This window comes from Vanacampus margaritifer, chromosome 5 (genome assembly GCF_051991255.1).
Source record: "Vanacampus margaritifer isolate UIUO_Vmar chromosome 5, RoL_Vmar_1.0, whole genome shotgun sequence".
Lineage (NCBI taxonomy): Eukaryota > Metazoa > Chordata > Actinopteri > Syngnathiformes > Syngnathidae > Vanacampus > Vanacampus margaritifer.
The window spans coordinates 22,276,714-22,295,815 of record NC_135436.1 but is presented as its reverse complement, the minus strand read 5'-3'; the positions used below and the strand labels follow the sequence as shown (position 1 = coordinate 22,295,815).

Genomic DNA, 19,102 nt, shown 5'->3' with positions numbered 1-19,102 from the left:
TACGATCGTTGCATCAACTGATTTTTAAGCAGGTGCAGTGAAAATTGACTAACACACCTCACACCAGAGGATAAACACTTGGAGTAATCTGTCAGGGATAGTCGATAATCTGGCCCTTGCTGACTTCGATCCAAAGTGAGGAAAATGCTCAAATTCGGCACCAAATTGCCTGTGAGTACCCATCTAGTCCGCATTGATGCTGAGCTATGAATTACGCTGTCTCTGAATTACTGTTCTCAATATTCTTTCCCTGCCAGTTGATTACATTTCCCGTTGAGGATCGTTCCGCCTCAAACCGGGTCATGGTGAGTCACCCAAGCCCTTCACTGGAGAGAGCACTCAGGCAGCCTGGCATTATCTTTAGTGGCTCATGGGATTGCTGCCGGAGCAAAGTGTGTAAATCCAGGTCATCCGGGGCTCACGACCCTTAGCCCCGGCGAGCGCGCGACCCCTGCGGCCTCCCTTTGATGGGCAGGATCCCGAGCCAATGGGACGAGGTGGCCTCAGAGGTGAGTAGATGGGATTGGACGTGTGGTCCGGCGCTATTTGCGTCCACTGTGGTTAAGCAGCTAGATGAGGCGAATTAGGGAAGAGGCGCATGCTCAGCAGGAAAATAACAAGTGCAGCGTCACAGGCGGGATGATTATTCTCTGGTTGTCCACATGATAGCTATAAACCTCAGATGAACATGAAGAATACATGCAATTAAGGGAGGAAGAGAGGGGACCTACTGAGGTGGGTCTTTATTAAGGTCCATCTATCAAGTTAAATTACCCTCACACTAGTGATTGTATCGTGGATTCTACACCAGGGGGCGTCGTTACATAAAATTAATTGTAGGCTTTTGCTTTTCAGAACTGACTGGATGGAATTAAAAGATAATGTGACCTATTATTTGTATAATTGAATTGGAAATGGAAAAGAATATATGATGAAATCAATAAACTACAAAAATCAGAAAAGGTTATTTTAGTTCATAGCATAAATTGGCAGTTGTCTCCTCAAAGTCCTTCATGAACCACTTTAAAGACCAACCTAAAAGTGAATTTGTACTAGTAATGCAAATTGTTGACTTTATTTAGTTGAGTATTTGACAAAAGTGACTTTGTTAATTAAAAAAAGAAAAAAGATGTTCACATTAGGCCCAACGACAACCTTCTGATTTTTTTTTTCCAGTGCCAGACTACTACTGTTTTGCAGCACCTACCTAACATTAATGATTCATGAGGAATGCCCCTTAATTATTCCATTCTCACATCAGTTGAGTGCCAACGCTGACCACATTCTGGTGAAACTGCATTTATTCAGAATGAAACAAGACACCTTTGACAAACTGGCAAAAGCCAGCATGAAGGGGGGGAAAAACAAGAAAACCACACATTTCCCCAAATGTCAATTCACTTTCCTAACGTGATTAACAAACCTGTTTAAAGCCCTATCTATTAACTACTGTGTTTTGCTACATAGTTGGAAGATTTGTTTTTGTTTAGTTTATTAAGAGCCCCATTAGCTCCTCACACATCTCAGGAGCTAATCTTCCTGGGGTCTTTTCAAATTAATTACAATAATTTCAAACAAACAAACATACACACCTACACTCACACACGTACACTAAACAACAACAAAAATAAATAAAAGGTAATGAAAGGTCAATGCAGTCTAACAAATAATACTTACATAGTTGTAATGCCATCAAAATAAATATGCTCCAATTATTTTACAATTATCAGCAATATAAATGAATTTACAAATCCAACACTTAAGCTCATTGTTACAATGCTCACATAATAGTGAGTCAAAACTCATAGCTAATCGCTCACAGCAAGTTGTACTGGCGTAGCAAAGCAGCCCCAGACCATCGCTACTGCCACCATGTTTAACTATTGGTATGATAGCCTTTTTCTGAAATGCTGTGTAACATTTATGGCATATATGATTAGATGCAAAACTTGCAAAAAGTTAAACTTTTAGCTTTTCTTGCTTATTTCATTATGAAAATAAACAGAAGGCAAAGAAAGTTGTCACACAACTCCTAAATGTTGATTTTTTTTCCCCCATTGAACTCTAAATTGTATAATTTTGAAGTAGCTATAGATCCATTTCAGCAGAGCGCACCGTCAGATTCCGTTAGGGTTTGTATTACCTCAAATTGAATCAGCACTGGCTAATGCATTTCTTCAGTTTTTGTCTGTAAATTGTTTGCAGGATGGGGGAAGTCCTGGCTGTCGCTGGGTAATTTCCACACTACCACTCTGGTAGTGCGTGGGTAATGCCCAATCAAAACCTCTTCACGCTAACCATATTGAGATCACGTATCGCTCATGATATTCGTTGACCATCAGTTAACGCTGGTCTTAAATCTTTGAATGCTAAAACAAAAAAAAACAACAATGTCAAATTTTCCATCCACCCATTTTGTCCTCACCTCTTGTGTGGCCAGCTATGTTCTTTTAGTACCAGGAGAAAACACACGCAAGCATGTGAACAGAGCATGCAAATTCCACGATGGGAGGCCAGACCTGAGATTCGAATCGTAAGAACTGCGAATATGCTAATCACTGGGCCATTGTGCTTGCTATTGTAAAAATCAAATGGAAAAAAGTAAATGCTAAACTAGTGCAAAGTTCAGTACTTTTGAACTTTTCATAAGCACGGCACAAATAAGTGATATCATATGCTAGCTGAGTAGGCGTAAAAATTCCAGGCAGTCATCGACCAGTCATCAAAATATGGAATGACATTAACGAAGGACATTCCAAATCAAATTCAAAGATCTCAATGAACTGCAGATGGACGTTTCCATAGTGATGCAAAATGTTTTAGTTAAGACGATATAGCAGTGGCGTAATCTTCATGACTCCTTAAAAAGAATTCATTTATTTCTGACTGCTTTCAATCAAGTGACCAAAGTTGATAGTTTTCCCCTTTTATTACTCCCCATTAAATACTTTGTTGTTCCTTTCAGAACATAAAACTTGAACGCAACTTAACTTTTATACTTAAGCCAGCAATTAAGATCTGATGTTTGTTTTTCTGTCGTTAAAAAAGAAAAGAAAAGAAAAAAGAAAGAGCCGGCACGCTGCTTTGGGACAATGAATAGAATCAAGTGCAATTTATACACGGGTCTCAGAAGAACGTTGTTCACTTAATGGTTCTATGTCCGTTCTCAGGGTTTACTGCACTGGCTTTTATTCGATCTGGCTTTTAAATATACCATTAAGGCCGAGCCATTAAATTTGTTAAGCACACTTCCTGTCTCTGAAAGTGATCACTTTACTTATCAATCACATCCTTTTAGTGTCTGCTTGTATGTAAAGCTTACTGCATTGCAATACAGTAATGAGAACTTGTCAAGGCCCACGTTAGGCCCATACTTTAAATGTCGTGTGTGTTTTTTTTGCGAATGTGACTTGGCATGCATGTCTAGACTGAGCCTGCCTGTCATCTACAATCTGGGAAAAGCCACATGGGAATAATACATTTTTCAACCCACACATCATCCTACCAATATCCTCATCGTACTGCAAAATTTGAATGTTCATGCGGCAAGTGCAATTTAGGAAGCAACCTGATCTCCATTAAGCAAACATTGGCACTGTCTTGTTCTAATTGTGTTTTTGGCCAATTACGCAAACAGACGGCTGCAGGAAATGAGGCAAAATGCGATTACTTGCAATCATTTCTATTCATATGTGTGTGCTTTTTTCTTGTCGAGTTGTCTCACCCCTGCGCTTGTGTTTGCGCGTCGTGAAAAGCAAACAATAAGGGAGCACATGAATGGACAAGCTTCACAGGAACAAGATCTTTTGCTTTACATTCCAGGTACTAAATGTCATTCTGGTGTTGAATTTACATGCTTTAAAGTCTTTTATGATGAAATGATATAAAGCTGTACTGACCCAACTTGCACATTTTTCATGAGTTGTCAACCGGTCAACTTGGTTTGGACTTGTGATCAACATGAAAATTTGAAATTGAAATTTGCTGTCAAACTAAACATAAAACAATGAATTAAAAAGTGAACCAATTTTTCCTCACAATTGTAGTTTTGGTTTAATTAAAAATTCTCCTGATTGTATTGCATCAATGGATGAAAAATATATTTAACAAAAGAATATTATTGCTGAAATAAACTACTTATTTAGTGTTTGTTTTTAGCTTACTCCTTTTTTGGTGTTTTGTGAATGAAAAAATTCAAATATTTTTTCTTGACAAAATACAGTAGCCTAAGTCTTTGTTCTTTTAGACAAAAAGTCTCTTGTTTCTTGGAACAAATTGTAACTTTAAACTCATACAATTACAATGCTTTTCATCCAAACCAAGTGATAATATTAAGTAATAATAATAACTTTTTATTTGACAGGGACAATGTGATGTGATGTGATGCATGCAGAGTTACTAGCTAATGCAAGTTCTCAATTCTACTCTACAGTTGGGCTCTTCCACAACAACAACATTGCAGAACAATATAAAATGTAAAATATACATAAATTAAAAAGCCCAAAAAAAATCATCCAATATTGCATTTACAGTCTATGACATAAAGCCTTGATGAAGGCAATAAGGCAGTACAATATACAGTACAGAAAAAAAAAAGAAAACAAAATAAAATCAGAAAAACTTAACCGAGGCAATCCAATGAAATCAAACAATATTATTTGCAGTTCACACGCTTCACTTCCTGTTCTCGTTTTCAACCTGTTTTGTTTCTCCTTTGGTGCAACAGTGTTGCAAAAAGTAGGCGTGGTGTTATGAGAGAAGGCGGGACGAGAGGTTGAGATGGAGAGAGAGAGAGAGAGAGAGAGAGAGAGAGAGAGAGAGAGAGAGAGAGAGAGAGAGAGAGCGAGCAGTCAAACTGGTGTTGCTGAGCGCTGCTTTCAAACTTCAACCTTCCTTTCAGTGTGGCACACATGTGGACCGATCCACTTAACCACCCAAGAACACGACCATGGGAAGGTGAGTTATCATTTTTCTCCTTTATTGGATTCTGAAGACTTTCTGCATTGATGACAGAAATTGCGCGCTTTCCTCTGTTTTCTTTCTGATATGCGTTTTATATTGAATACAGGGCAGTGATTCAAGTGTGTGTAAAGAAATGTCTTTAGTGTAAGCTAATATTTTCTGTCAGCTCCAAGTTTGCCATTCAAAATTCCTAGTGTGATTTATTTATTCATTCATTTTTAATGGAAGAATGAGGCAGATTTGCGACTGAACCTTGTAAAATCTACCTAGTAACAAGTGACGAGTACGATTCTATTGATAATTGTGGTTCTGCATTTGGGGTTTATAACAAATAATTTGTGATGTGAAACTTCTTTCAATTGTAGACAAAGTTAATGAGAATACTGTAGTTTACCTGACTGATTAGGCAATGACTACATTTGCTTGATCGTGCTTGTTTTGGGCAAAATAATGCTGACCAAAGGAGTTTTGCCATAGCAGTGGCCTGCATGGATTTGCTGTAACTCAACGGATGTACTTTAGAGCAGTGGATGCATATTTACATTAAAAAAAGCTCACAAAGGATCACAAGTAATAATGATCTTGTCTCATTTTACTCATGTACTCACTCAGTTTAAAATATGGACTTATTACGACGCAATATGTATGAATGGCAACGAGTGAGTACAATGTTTAGTGGACGAACACTTAATCGTTTTGCCAGTCACAATACGTCGCTAGGAAAACAAAGATATATCACCCACTGTGGCCCTGCTACTTCACAGTTTTGAATTATTATTATTTTTTTAAATCCACTTCTGTATTTTATAGGGATTATTTCAATAGGTCTTCACACTATAGCTATTTACTGTAATGCTCTCGATATGTGGGAAAGGAGAGACACAGTCCTGATGCACTTTTCAGTTGATTGATTGCTGGAAGAAGAAGGAAAAGATAAACACAATGAGCACGCTCTTGCCTCTGCCCAGACAGACTCACGTGCAAACTCGCCATAGCTCGAGCCAAGCTCCTTCGCCGACATCGGACGCCACCACAACAGGCCCCGCCTCTTTAAGGCATCTAACACATGATACAATTTATACAGTATTTGCATTTGTGTTGGAGAGGGTAAAACCATCAAAACCATGCGTGTTTTATATGGTCAAGAACTTCTACAGGTTAAGAAGCTAACCGGCAGAATTCCCGATTTGGCCTTACTGAATCCATTTCGAAGTGCCATTTATAAATTGTCTTCTTCTTCATCATGCCATTCCTATTTTGACATCATGATGACCAAGATAACACGTAGCAATAGAGCAACACTACCTCACCATTGTGAGGTGTCAGACAGGATGTTCTCGGAGGAAAGTTGGCACTGAGGTTAGAGTCAGCTACATTAAAGACAGAATGACCAAAGGAGTCACATAGTATGCTTAACCCTGGAGAACCCACGGGGTCAAATTTGGCCCCTATAAATTCTGCTACTCAAATAACAAAGACCTTTTTTATTTTTTATTTTACAAATTTAACTTCAAAAGTCCAGAGTGCCACTTCTGACCCCTGCATGGGGCCATCTAGTGGATGAATATTGCACTTACATGAGCCAGAGTGGTGGTGACAAGATGGCTGGCAACATGCTGTTTTGTTGAGCTGGAAATCAATCCAAACAAAACCATCTTCTCAGCAAATTGTGTTTTTTTTGTTAATCTATTTCATATCATGTTGCAGAATGCCAAGGAGTATGTTTTATATATATATATATATATATATATATATATATATATATATATTTATATAAACTCTGAGCTAGTTTAAAAAAAAGGGTTAAAATTGAAAAAACATATATTTTGGTGTTCAGTGAACTAATAGCAGTCATTTGATGTATAATTCATAATTTTCCAAAGAAGAAAAGGGTTCTTAGGTTCTCCAGGGTTAAAGTACATGCAGTCAAAATTTGGGTTAAGGTCAAAATTTTACAATTTAACATTTAGGTTAACCTGTTTACTAACCCGTGACAGTTTCCTCCTCGCTCCAAATGTGGTTCTTTGTTGCATCTGGTTTGTTTACCTCTGTTTGTGTATTTCCTTTGGGTTGCGCGCCAGACGCACAAACAGACTCATATCTACATATGTAGTTTCTTGTTAGCGAATAAAGGATTTTTAGCAGTTGGACATCCATTTAAAAATTCATTCAAATTCACCTGTAAAGGTTATAGAGCATTTTATGTGGTCCGTGTATGGTAAGGAAATATTGTTGCTCCCACCCACAGAGCACTTTGGTGAGAACTGCCCTCCAAATGAAACCAAGACCGCCCTGTTGCCTCTTTGAACATCTGGGAGCCGTTTAGATTCTCTCCAGTGACTCATCCATGAACACAAGCATGGCTTGCGACGGCTTGTGTCCCAACATCACGTGCAACGGGAGCCTGACAGTGAAAGACGACAGCAAGCCGGCCACGAGCATCATCATGTTCTTGGCCGGCGTGGTGGGGAACCTGCTGGCGCTCTTCATTCTGGGCGTACACCGCAAAGAGCACCGCTCCACGTCGTCCGTCTTCTCCATCCTGGTGACGGGTCTCGCCCTCACCGACCTGCTGGGCACCTGTCTCCTCAGCCCGCCCGTCTTCATCTGCTACGCCCGCAACGTGTCCCTCATCGGCCTGGGCGACGAGAGCCTGTGCCAGCTCTTCGGCTTCGCCATGAGCTTCTTCGGCCTGGCGTCCACACTCATCCTGTGCACAATGGCCGTGGAGCGCTGCCTGGCCATCAGTCATCCGTACTTCTACTCGGTGCACATCCGGCGAAGCTTTGCCAAGGTGACGCTCGTGGCCATCTATCTCTTCTCCCTTGCTTTCTGCCTGCTGCCGTTCGGCGGTATCGGCAGGTTCAGGCAGTACTGCCCCGGAACGTGGTGCTTCATCGACATGGACGCAACGGGGGACGCCAACGCAGAGCGGGTGCAGGCCTTCTCGCTGACGTACTCCTCTTTCATGGCGCTGATCATCTTGGCCGTGTTCGCCTGCAACGGCTCGGTGATCGCCAGCCTCTGCCAGATGCACCGCAGCCAGTTAATGCGGCGAGGCTCGGCCAGCTCCACGGGCAGGAGGAGGAAGTTCAGCCTGGCCTTGTTCGGATGGGGCGAGGAGGAGATGGACCACCTGGTGTTACTGGCGCTCATCACGGTCATCTTCGCTGTCTGTTCACTGCCACTGACGGTGAGTACATACTCTACTTAGTTTGTGTCTATGCATACTTTTTTTTTTTTTTTTTACCATATTTTCAACCGAAAGCAAGAGTTGGATTAAATTTGTTAAAGGGAATTTCAAATTACTGGCACTGCTATGTACCAGTTGAAAACAAAAGTTACAGGATTCCAAGTACAGGATACTGTGAAAAAAATAAGAAATAATAAATTATTTTAGTTATGTCGAATACTCTTTTTTTTTTTTTTTCTTTAAAAAAAAAAGGCCAAAAATTAGCCAACGATAACTGAAAAAATTGACTTTTGCGTAAATGGGCTTTCACTTGTATAGTAAATTAGACTTTACCTGTATGTGCTGTGTCAGATTTAGTTTGAGAATTTTTGAACGCCAGAAGCGTGTGCTGTTTAGGCTAGCACATGACTCAAAGCATTCACCAGGAATCTTGCTTCTCCGAGTTGTTGCATAATCGTTATTGATGCTCACAGGTTCGCGTTCCTTAATGTCACCGCTGTCCTGTTTTGCCACCTTACAAGGCCTGAAGCTATCAATCAATCAAGATCTCAACAGCGTCCTTAGATAGATAAAAAAAAAAAAGGCTCAGTTTTGAGTGACACAATCAAAGTGATCTTTTAATACATTATAACAAAACATTGTACATTTCTCCAGCAGAATCTTGTAGAGGATTATCTACCAGAACCACTGTTGAATGATGGCTGGATAGATAGATCAGCATATGGAGATCTTAGAAATATGAGAATTCTGAAACTTTTCTATTTTTTCTTCTTCTTTCAAAATACAGTCATATGTCAAAATTCCAGCGCGGTCTGAAGGACCTGCAAAAGGTGAACGGTGATCAGTGTGTAAGCTCCTAAGATGTGATTTCCTTCCTAGGGTGGAATTGGAAAAACTGCATGGTATGAGGAAGGAAGGACTACCTCAGTCTGTCAATAGATCAAAGTGACCTCATCTTATCAATTAATGTGCAGTAGATGCTTTGAATTGGCCATGATGGACTGCAGCTTGTTCAGCGTCGTCCTTTCCGCCAAAGACGGCAGGCCGTCAAACCCTGTGCCTATGATCGAGCCCCCTTAGTTCCACACAACTGCATTCGAATGGCGCTCGCCAGCACAGGCTGGTAGCGCATCTTATCTTCAACATCTTTTTGCAAATGTCAAGAGATGCAAGTCTTCTAAGGAAATTCAAGCGGCAAGCGGATGTACATCTGTGCAATCTCGACACTGACGCCATTTATGTGAACCAATTCACGGCGAGGTTTGGTCCTCCCGAAGTCCACCATTTCCCTGGTCTTGGTGGTGTTTAGGTGCAGGTGGTTGGAGTTACACAATGTGACAAAGAAGGGAAAAAAAGTTGTGCCTTAGGCATGTCGCCGCATTAGCGCTTTGCCTGTGTGTGCGTGTGTGTATGCAAATCAATCTTGGAAGTGGAACTATTTGACAACAATGTCATTTAAAAAAGAATGAACCCGAGGATGACAGGTCCATCAGGTTAATCAGCATCTTGTGCATGCCCAAAAACAGAACATAGCCAGAACATATTTAGCGCGGGAAAACTCAATTTTGTAAATACGAATGTAGTTCAATTGCTGAAGTTTCTGTTCAGGTTATATACGGGAAGCATTAAAAGTGCTTGAACCTGCTCGTTGTTGCTCACCCAATGTCTCACGTTCTGCTTGTGGAAAGCAGACCACCAAGCATGACATCATACACGTCAAGTAGCTGTCGGCCTCTTGACGGTCCAAAGCGGTTCTGTTTGTCTGACTTGCTTCGTGTTATGAAACTGATCCTTTTGTTCTCTACATACTCGTTAGAAACTGGTGATTAATGACTTCCGAGACCTTTATTCGCATGGGCGTGGCCATGTGAATAAAGGTCGGCTGCGGCAAGGACACGTGTGAAAGCCAGCTGCAACATCATGACCAACATGAAATAGGTTCACACAATTGCAAACATGTGTGAAGAAACGGATGATTGCACTTGATGCATGATTCGGGCTATCCAGACTGCAATGGTTTTATTTATGTTAAACAGAGCAGGATATTAATTGCTCAATTTGTTCCTTTGCGGGAATGAGTAATGTTGCTGTAGGGATCAGGTTGCATAGTATTTGGGATGAAAGGAATCAACAACATTTTGGTATTCCACGAAAGCATATTGAATGTGTAAGAAAAATGTGACGTCGTTGAACAGAAAACTCGGTCCACCCACACTGTTTATTCGGTGTGTATTGTCGGGAAGTCAAGCTAGCCATAGCAACACTATGACAGTAATGCTGGTAACGTGGTGAGAAGGCCAACTTCAAAACGAAATCTTCCCAAATACACTAATGCAAGGACATCAGTGCCTTGGTACGCTTTTATTCTGTTAAATTGTTCATGGCAGCACACGGTGGCGTGACGGCCGTCTTGACTCATCGCGCTAACTGGAAGTTGGAGCCCAGTTAAAGTTTAAATTGCCATCACAAACTGTTGGCACCAACATCAACACAACGTTATCCTGAAATCATGTTCAATCACTATTTAAGGACGCAAAAAAAAACAAATTCATTACACTAACATTTCAGAATCCAGCCTCTGTTCCAAGCGTTAGCGGCTAGCAGCTAGCTGCTAAGCAAGGGTCCCATATGGGCTGGCTGGGATCCGTCTTAACTCCTTTTCAAAGGCAGTTTCAATGCCAAAAATGACTACACGCTTTGATGCTGACAGCCTGACACAGTTGCAGTTCCTATTGATGATGATATTGATGAAAATGTGCTGCTTTAGTCACCAAAATCACTCCTGTGGTTCTGCTGTCACTTCCGCTCAGAGCCAAAATCTGAGCAGTTGAATGCTCGATTATTCAATTGAATTTTCAGTAGGATATCCAAATACCAAAGTATTTGATAGCCGCAGCCCAAGAAAAGAGTCAATTCCATTGTGCTGTTTGTTATACAGAACAACAGCAGGACTTTTAACTTTACGTATCACTACATCACACAGGTGTCTTAATTCGGCCTACATGAATGGTCTGTCGTTATCTAACATTACTGCGTGGGTGACGGCAAACAAATGTCCTAGCTTTAGTGGATGGGTGCCAATAAGAATGCCAAAAAATGACACAAAGAAAAAAGTGTTTGTTGGCTCTGACACTTTGGAAAAAATGCTCCGAAAACACCAGTGTAATTAGGGGCGTAACAAAAACTGGTTTGAACCGGGAAAAAGTATTTTTTTTTTAAAGTGATGAATGCACCAAATCGATCCATTTTGAAATCTATCGACATACGTATCAAATCGTCTTTTATCGGAGCAATATATATTAGAAGGAAATGGCACATCTGCATTCCTGAAAAGTTCATTCAAATGTATGTAAAATGACCAAAAAAAAAATTGCATTTAGCAAACCGCATCCAACCCTCTCGAACTGAGCCGTACCAAATCGAATCCTAATCCTGCATCAGAAAATCATGGCTTTGCTGACTTGGATTGGACCGGGGAAAATACAAAAAATCCATCCTGATTACTAATTTGTGCTTACATAGGCCAAGGCAGAGCAGCATCTTGGTTTTAGAAGAGCTTCACACATTCTCAAAGGCTGCTGACAACCTGGTTTTCACCTGTTTAACCTGTTGTTGCTATGAAGAAACCACTTGAAGTGCATCACAAAGAAACAGTCTTGCAGTAACATAAGACTAGGCTAGCTGTTGAATGTGTCTTATTTTCTTGCTGCCTGTGTGCTTGTCAAGAGAAAATCTTAACCTTCAGTGGACGAAACCAGACAAGTACTTCGATAGTAATGAGAGATACATTTTTTTTTAATTTTTTTATTGCATGCAAGGAGAACATGCAGTTATTATCAGCCTCATGCAACTGACTCCCACAACCACACAAATCTTGCCACAGCAATCTGATAATACACATTTCTGTATTTCTAATAATGCTAATGCATGATTGTCAGATGTTCAGACAGTTTGTGTTATGCTTGTTTTGAGTACCGGTACTATTTTTACAGACTGGTCGTATTCAATATACACAGATCATTCCAGAATTGGAGGACAATTTAAGCACCAGTATTTATTTATATATTTATGTATTTATTTATTTAGCAATTTTATCTGTCAAGTGATTCACATCCACATTTTGTTGTCTTTGGTCCAACCCTAATACAGTTATTCAGGCACCGGGAAAAACTTTTTTTTGGGGCTTAAAAAAAAAAAATCATTCCTAGTGAAAGTTACATTTAATTTAAATGCTAATGTAATGATAGGCTAGCTCTAATTATATTAACAGGGTTACATGCTATATAATAATAATAATAGTCCATCATCCATCTTCTTAACTGCTTGTCCTCACAAGGGTCACAGGGGGGTGCTGGAGCCTATCCCAGCTGGCTTCGGGCAGTAGGCGGGGTACACCCTGAACTGGTTGCCAGCCAATTGCAGATAATAATAATAGTAATAGTAATAATAGTTCTTGTTCGCTAATATGGCGGCCGTGGCTCAGGGTGTATAGACGGTCGTTCAGTAACCAGAAGGTCGGCTGTTGTGTCCTTGGGCAAGGCACTTCACACACATTGCCTCCAGTGCTACTCACACTGGTGTATGGACGGTGCGAATGTTTGGGGGTGGTCGGAGGGGCCGTAGGTGCACACTGGCAGCCACGCTTCCGTCAGCTGTGGCTACTTAATTAGCTTACCGCCACAGTGTGCATGAATAAGGTTTCCATTATTATTCTTATTATTAAAAAAATATATTTCTCTATCGCGACACTTATTTTTTCTCAGGCTTGTCAGGTTAACAGCTTGACTGTAAAATATCATCCGCTACCTTTCTTACAGTCACAATACAGTATACGACGTTCACAGTGTGATTACCGTACAGCCTGTAGAGATAAGGCCGCCTTAACCAATGGCCGCTGAATGTCATCGCAGATGGCCTGTGAAAGAACGTTTGATTTGTTTGCAAAACAGGAGTGTCGTTCACGCGCAGCGTTTTATATTCCGTGCCATTAAGTCAATACGATTATAGCTTTGTTAGCCTTTTAAAACGTGTGACAGAGATCACGTTACAGGGGGAGACACAAAGCTTCACTTGAATAACACTTTGTAGCCGTTCCACTGACAACTTTAACAGCAAAACTGAAGTGTGCCCATTGGACACGATAGATCAGAATCAGAAGCTAATAGCAGCATTTAATTGCCTAATGAAATGTCTCTTTCACATGCCAAATAGTGAGTAACCCTTGTTAATGTATTTATTGGGCTCATCCTGAAGAGACTCTAGTCTACATTTATAAATTAGAAAAAACAATCAACAGTTGAATCAATAATGAAACTAAATAGCTCTTTCTGGGATATTGGAGGCAATTACTATGCCATTTATCTCTAATGAATCTGTCTTTTTTCCTCATCACGCTCATTACGTTAGGGGCAGGTACAGACTAATTGAACGCCCACCTCCACCAGCACCATCAAGCGCTGTTTCCATGGCAACCACCAGTCAATATTCAGCTCAATAAAGTGTTATTTAAAGGGCCTGGATGCGATTATACTCATAAATCTACTCCCATCTTTATTGAAGACCTCACTAGTCATATGTTTAGCTAATGTGAATCATTAGGATGGAAACTCACTGAAATTATTAATGCTTTGGTGTCACGATGAAAGGTTTCCATTAGTGGTGCCTCTGTGTGAGTGACTCAGACAGCACGCCAATATTGACTCAATTAGAGTGGTGTGATGCGAACGCACGCCAAGTTTAAAGTAAAAGTGCAACGATAAATAGAAGCAGTGATGAGATTAATTAGGCTGTTTTGTAAAGAGAGGTTGAGGTGAAAAAAAGCAAATAGAGTTGCACATAAGGGATACATACAGAATTATAGGTAAATGTGTTATAAGATTGAATGCAAATGACTTGTAAATTTGATAGATAAATGCAACTGAACGCTAAATATGGAATCACATTGCGATCCCCCACACCAGAAACAAAAAAAAGTTTGGTCGTGATGTTCGCAAGCTAAGGGCCTCAAGGCTCAATTTCCAGTTTGAGCATTTAATTCAGTGATTCTTTCACATACCACTAGAGGGAGCCCACATACCCCGCTTTGAGATCTGCTGCATTCGTGCGCCACACATTCGAAGTTAGCCACTCATTTAATATAATGACTCAAACCAATAAAACAACTAACTTCACATAAAGTGAGTGGAAACTCACAATTTACGTCAGTGTTTCTGTAAATATATTCTAAAATGCTGTTATTATGCTTTACAAGTCTTGTACGTCAAATATCAGGGAACAAAATGTACCAAACAGATGCGGGGAAATTACTCTCACTGCTCCTCTTCTTCATACCACAAACAGAAAAATCCACGATTCAGTCATTTGTTTAGCAAGTCCAAATTAAATACACACTATTTACATTGCGGTTGCTGCTGCTTCTCTTGTTACACCAAATACATCACAACCGGCGCTGCACACATTATCCTTCTTTCTCACAGTTGCCAAATTATCGAAGAATGTCAAGAAGAAAAAGAAGAACTCGTTTGTTTTGTGACATGAGTATGGGGAAATGATCCTTGTGTGGGCTGAAGAGCTCTTGGTATGATACGATTGTGTAAGAGGAGGCATTAAATAGCAACCTCCTCTGGAGAGTTGAACCTCATAAATCTGAACGACTTGACAGGCTAAGCAGGAAGCAAATGTATATAAACAAAAGCATGTGTGTGTTCTGTAAAGGAAAATTGGTTGAAATAGCAAATATGTAAAAAAAATTAAAAGGCACTTTATATGCACTATTGAAATGCTCTCTTACACACTGCTAATTATTATTTTTTTTACTCAACGTATTATGGGTGGTAAAAACATGGACGATAATGAATAGCTACCTTATGATGGGAAAAAGTCTACCATTAAGCATCTTGGGAACCGAAAAGCGAAAAAATCCAAAAGTACCCAAACCACAATGATTCCTCACAAGAACTTTTGATAATTCGTTTAGAGCGCATAAAGTTCATTAAGGTTCCCATCCCCATGGTCTAGATTACTAGCACTATAGTACTGTTTTTTTTAATTTTTTTTTATGTAATTTCCATCCATTTCCCAACCATTTGTAACCATGCATGCATTTTTGAAGAGCAAAGCGTGACACTGTGCAAAAGCATAGGCGTGGCTCAGGTGAGAGTCACACTACATAAGGTCGTCTTTGTTTTGCGCACTTTTGTTGTCCTGCAGCTGCTGCCTATTAAAAAAGAAAAAAAAAAAAGAAAGAAAAGCTTCCATGGGAGGAAAGATGATTCTCGTAATGTGTTCTAAACAATTGGGAATTCCTCTTCTTTGTGGAAGGACATTTAAGCCTCCATTCAGGATGTTTACCAAGAGTATGAAGATGGCTGCAAACATTGACTTGCAGATGAGCTTACCTGCAATTTGTCCATTGACCGTATTGACGTCTCGAACAATTGATCAGTTTAATGAGGTTAGCAGGCTCAAAGGCTTGCATTAAATGGGGAATGAAAGAGGCTGAACAGGACATTTTTGATGATGGACGAAGGGCAAAGACTGCAATCAGCGGAGACTGATCCCTTTCTTAAAGCGACACTGTATACAAATGTGACATTCAAAATAACAGCTTTAAAGCAATGTGTCTGGTAAACTGGCTTGCAGTAAATAATAGCATCTGCATTGTTGTCATGGTGACTCGGATCATTTACTACAGCGGTGCCCTGAGATACGAATACACAAATCATATTTCCCGTTGTTGAAAAGCTGTTAATTCGTTCAAGCCTCAACAGCAAAACAGGCCAAAATCCAGATATCAAGGGGAAAAGGTAACATTGATGGATGGATGAATAGATGGATGGAAAATTCTAAATTAGAATGCTCAGACATTGCATTTAAACGAAATAGCCTCGGTTTGATTATTGTGTCTCGAGTCGCGGTGATTTTTGCTAGCACGATTGTTTTGTCCCGATTTTGCACAGATTTTTTTTTTCCCTTTCTTTTTTTTTTTACATTGTCAAGTCAGCAAGTTTGGACCATGTGTTTGTCAATCACACCGTTGCCATAGCGATTCATATGATAAACCAATTAAAAAGGAGTTTTAACTGTTCAATTCCTTCGTATTTACTTTCACATTCACATTTACGTTTTTTTTCTCGTCCGCATCTGATCGCTAGCTGGCGTTCCATGTTTTCGTCATGCCGGAACTAGAACTACTAATGCTGCATTCGAGAAGTCAGACATATCAGAGTATTTTTTTTTTCCCAGTTCCGAACTGAAAGCGTTCGAGGCGAAAGTAAACAACCAAAATGGCGGATAGTGATGAATAGTTCTTCATTTTGGTCCTCAAAACTCATTTTGACCACCAGCAAACTTGCCTTCTCATAATTTTGCTGAATGTATTGTTTTTATTTTATTTCATAAGCATTCCATACAATTCAGTAGTTCACCGTATAATTTCATGCAGGGAGACGGCGGCATACTGTCATGTACGTTGTGTTACGTGAAGTTAAGTTGAATATTTATGAATGAAGAAAGCTATCTAGTTTTATACCCGTGTAAATTATGTTTGCCCATTCACGTTCTGTGTTTCAAAATTGGATAATAATGGTGAGTTCATTGTCTTAGTTTAGCACTGTTGAACTGTCAACCAACAAAGCATTTAGCATTAGCTAAATTAATAACACAACCACCAATGACTAGCGATTACATTTTTTATAAATAGTTCCTGGTGAAAATGTTATTGTATTTGTGAAATTGTAGTAGGACTCTTTGTACATTGTGAAAAGCTATAGCTAGCTAGCTAACCTGCCCGATAGATACTGTAGCTCGACCGTTGTTCATCTGCCTAGAGATGGTACTGAGCAGTAGTCATTCTCTGGATTGTCCATGACTGACAGAAACTTGTTCGGCAACCAACCGCAATAACTAAATTAGCTTCAACTACATAAAAAAAAAATGAAAGACACAAGGCGCTACTGAAAAGGCTAGCGCTTGCGTCAATCAAAGCGTGTGTTGAAAAGGCCACATGAGCTCACTGTTTACTGGCATCGCGCAAAATATTACAGGAATTATTTTGGGTTCTGCCAGTCATGCGTTCTACCCAGATGTGTCTCAACTGTGTGTTTTATATGCTCAGACCTTTCAGATCCTTATCGTTGATATCGTTTATCAATGTGGCTCATGTCCTTGCTTGCCTTCTGCATCGACTGAAGAGTGTCTGTGTCAACAATCCACTTCAAACTTGCGCACAAAAATATTCACATTCGTTTTAATTCATTGTCCAGTATGGATGCTTTTTAGCTAGTTTGAGTAAATCCACCTTTAGATGCCTGTCAGAGCTCCTAGTAAATGTGTTCAATATAATATGGGTCAAAAAAGATTTCTAAACACTCTTTCTCATACTTGACATTTCTGCATTCTACATGAGTCAACAGAAGTTGACTCATTTTTCTTTAAAATTTCAAGGCTAGCACGGATGTTGGGTGTTTATCTCCACAGGATTTGGGGCGTTGCTTTGAGATGAAATGATTGCGATATGTCACAGGATAACACCCCCCCCCCCCCCACACACACACACACACCCTAAAAAAGCAAAACTTTTCAAGGGTGTTTGCCTGTCCTAATTTATTTTAATATTTAACCACTAGACTTTGATTAAAAACGTATTTCACTTTAATCCCTCTTTGTTTGTGACTTCGCTCCTGGCTGTTTTACTGGATTTTGACTGATTTTGCAAGGCCCACAGAATATTGTTTTCTATTGCTATAAAAACATGGAACCTACCAAAAGAAAGATGATAGTCTTTTCTTTCATCAGGAAAAAAAGTGTATTTCCATCTATTTCCGTTTTGCAACAATTACCATTAGAATATAGAAATCTACAAATCTGTTTAAAACAGTAGGGGTAACAGCTTTGTTGCAACATGGCCCTGGTTGATATCTTATACTCTGCTGCCACCTGCTGACCGTTTTTTTTTTGTAATAACTACCGTTGCTTCATGCATTCTCTTCAGTTCAGAGGCTTATGTTAGCATAAAAATAAAACATAAAAAATTAAAAAAATACGTATCTGGGAGCATGGTAATATTTAAAATAGAACGTATTTATACGTTTTTGGGAGCAAATGAGTTAATGACAGACCAAAAGACACATACTCAATTTACATGCCTCTATTAAAACCATTTATCTGCACCTAATCTGCTAATAGAAGTTCATTCCATCGACCGAATAATAAAAGTGCATTGATTTTGACCACATGTTGGATTTGAGGCCTCTGCAGCAGATGAAGCCAGAGTAAATAAATAAGTCGTCTTGAGTCAATTGCAGCTGACAGAATCCCACTAGATTTGAGATATACTTGCAATAGACCAGGGGTCACCAACCTTTTTGAAAGTGAGAGCTAATTCTTTGGCACTGATAGTAATGTAAATTAATAAGTAGTGGTGTGATGCGACCGTCTGAGCCTGGGGGGCTACCTAGTGCCCGCTCGACCAATCAGTAGAACACTATGTTAGCAAATAGCTTGATTTAATGATGCCAGCTTTATCATTATTATGAGGTTGGGCCGATAAAAAGTTGGCCGAGACACATCGCGGTGAAATACAACACCCTCACGTGACGTCAAATAAAAACATATGAGAAGTATAAAAATATCCATCATGTGTTTGTGTGGCACAATTGCCTGAGATGGTCTCATGCTTTATTTCAGCGCAAGTGACATTTAAAGGAGCACTTCAGCCTACTGAATTTAAGTCATTTAAGTATGAAAAGAAGTTGCGTACATAACTTGTTAGTTCCTTTTTTACGTCTAGTCATGAATTCCTCTTTTTTTTTCAAATTTTCCCTTAAAAAAATATGGAAAGGAGTTCAAATGTGGCAATCGTAAAACCCTTGTTAACGGTACAGAATGTTTTGCACAACACCGTAACGGTTGAGCATAAAAATTAGTCAAGCACTAAAAAATGTATGA

The 19,102-nt window shown here is 39.7% G+C and overlaps 1 protein-coding gene across 2 annotated transcripts in view; it reads left to right on the top strand.

Annotated features, from left to right (window-relative positions):
• The first annotated feature begins 40 nt into the window (after positions 1–40).
• ptgir (prostaglandin I2 receptor) overlaps positions 41–19,102 on the top strand; it is a 32,490-nt gene continuing 13,428 nt past the window's right edge. The window contains exons 1-4 of one of the 2 annotated variants that reach the window (XM_077565276.1): positions 41–171; positions 258–3,822; positions 4,901–4,956; positions 7,211–8,155. In XM_077565276.1, coding sequence (XP_077421402.1) covers positions 7,310–8,155 — 846 coding nt within the window. In that variant the 5' untranslated portion in view covers positions 41–171; positions 258–3,822; positions 4,901–4,956; positions 7,211–7,309. Of the gene's footprint in view, positions 3,823–4,900; positions 4,957–7,210; positions 8,156–19,102 lie in introns of both variants that reach the window. The other variant, XM_077565277.1, reaches the window with a different exon arrangement.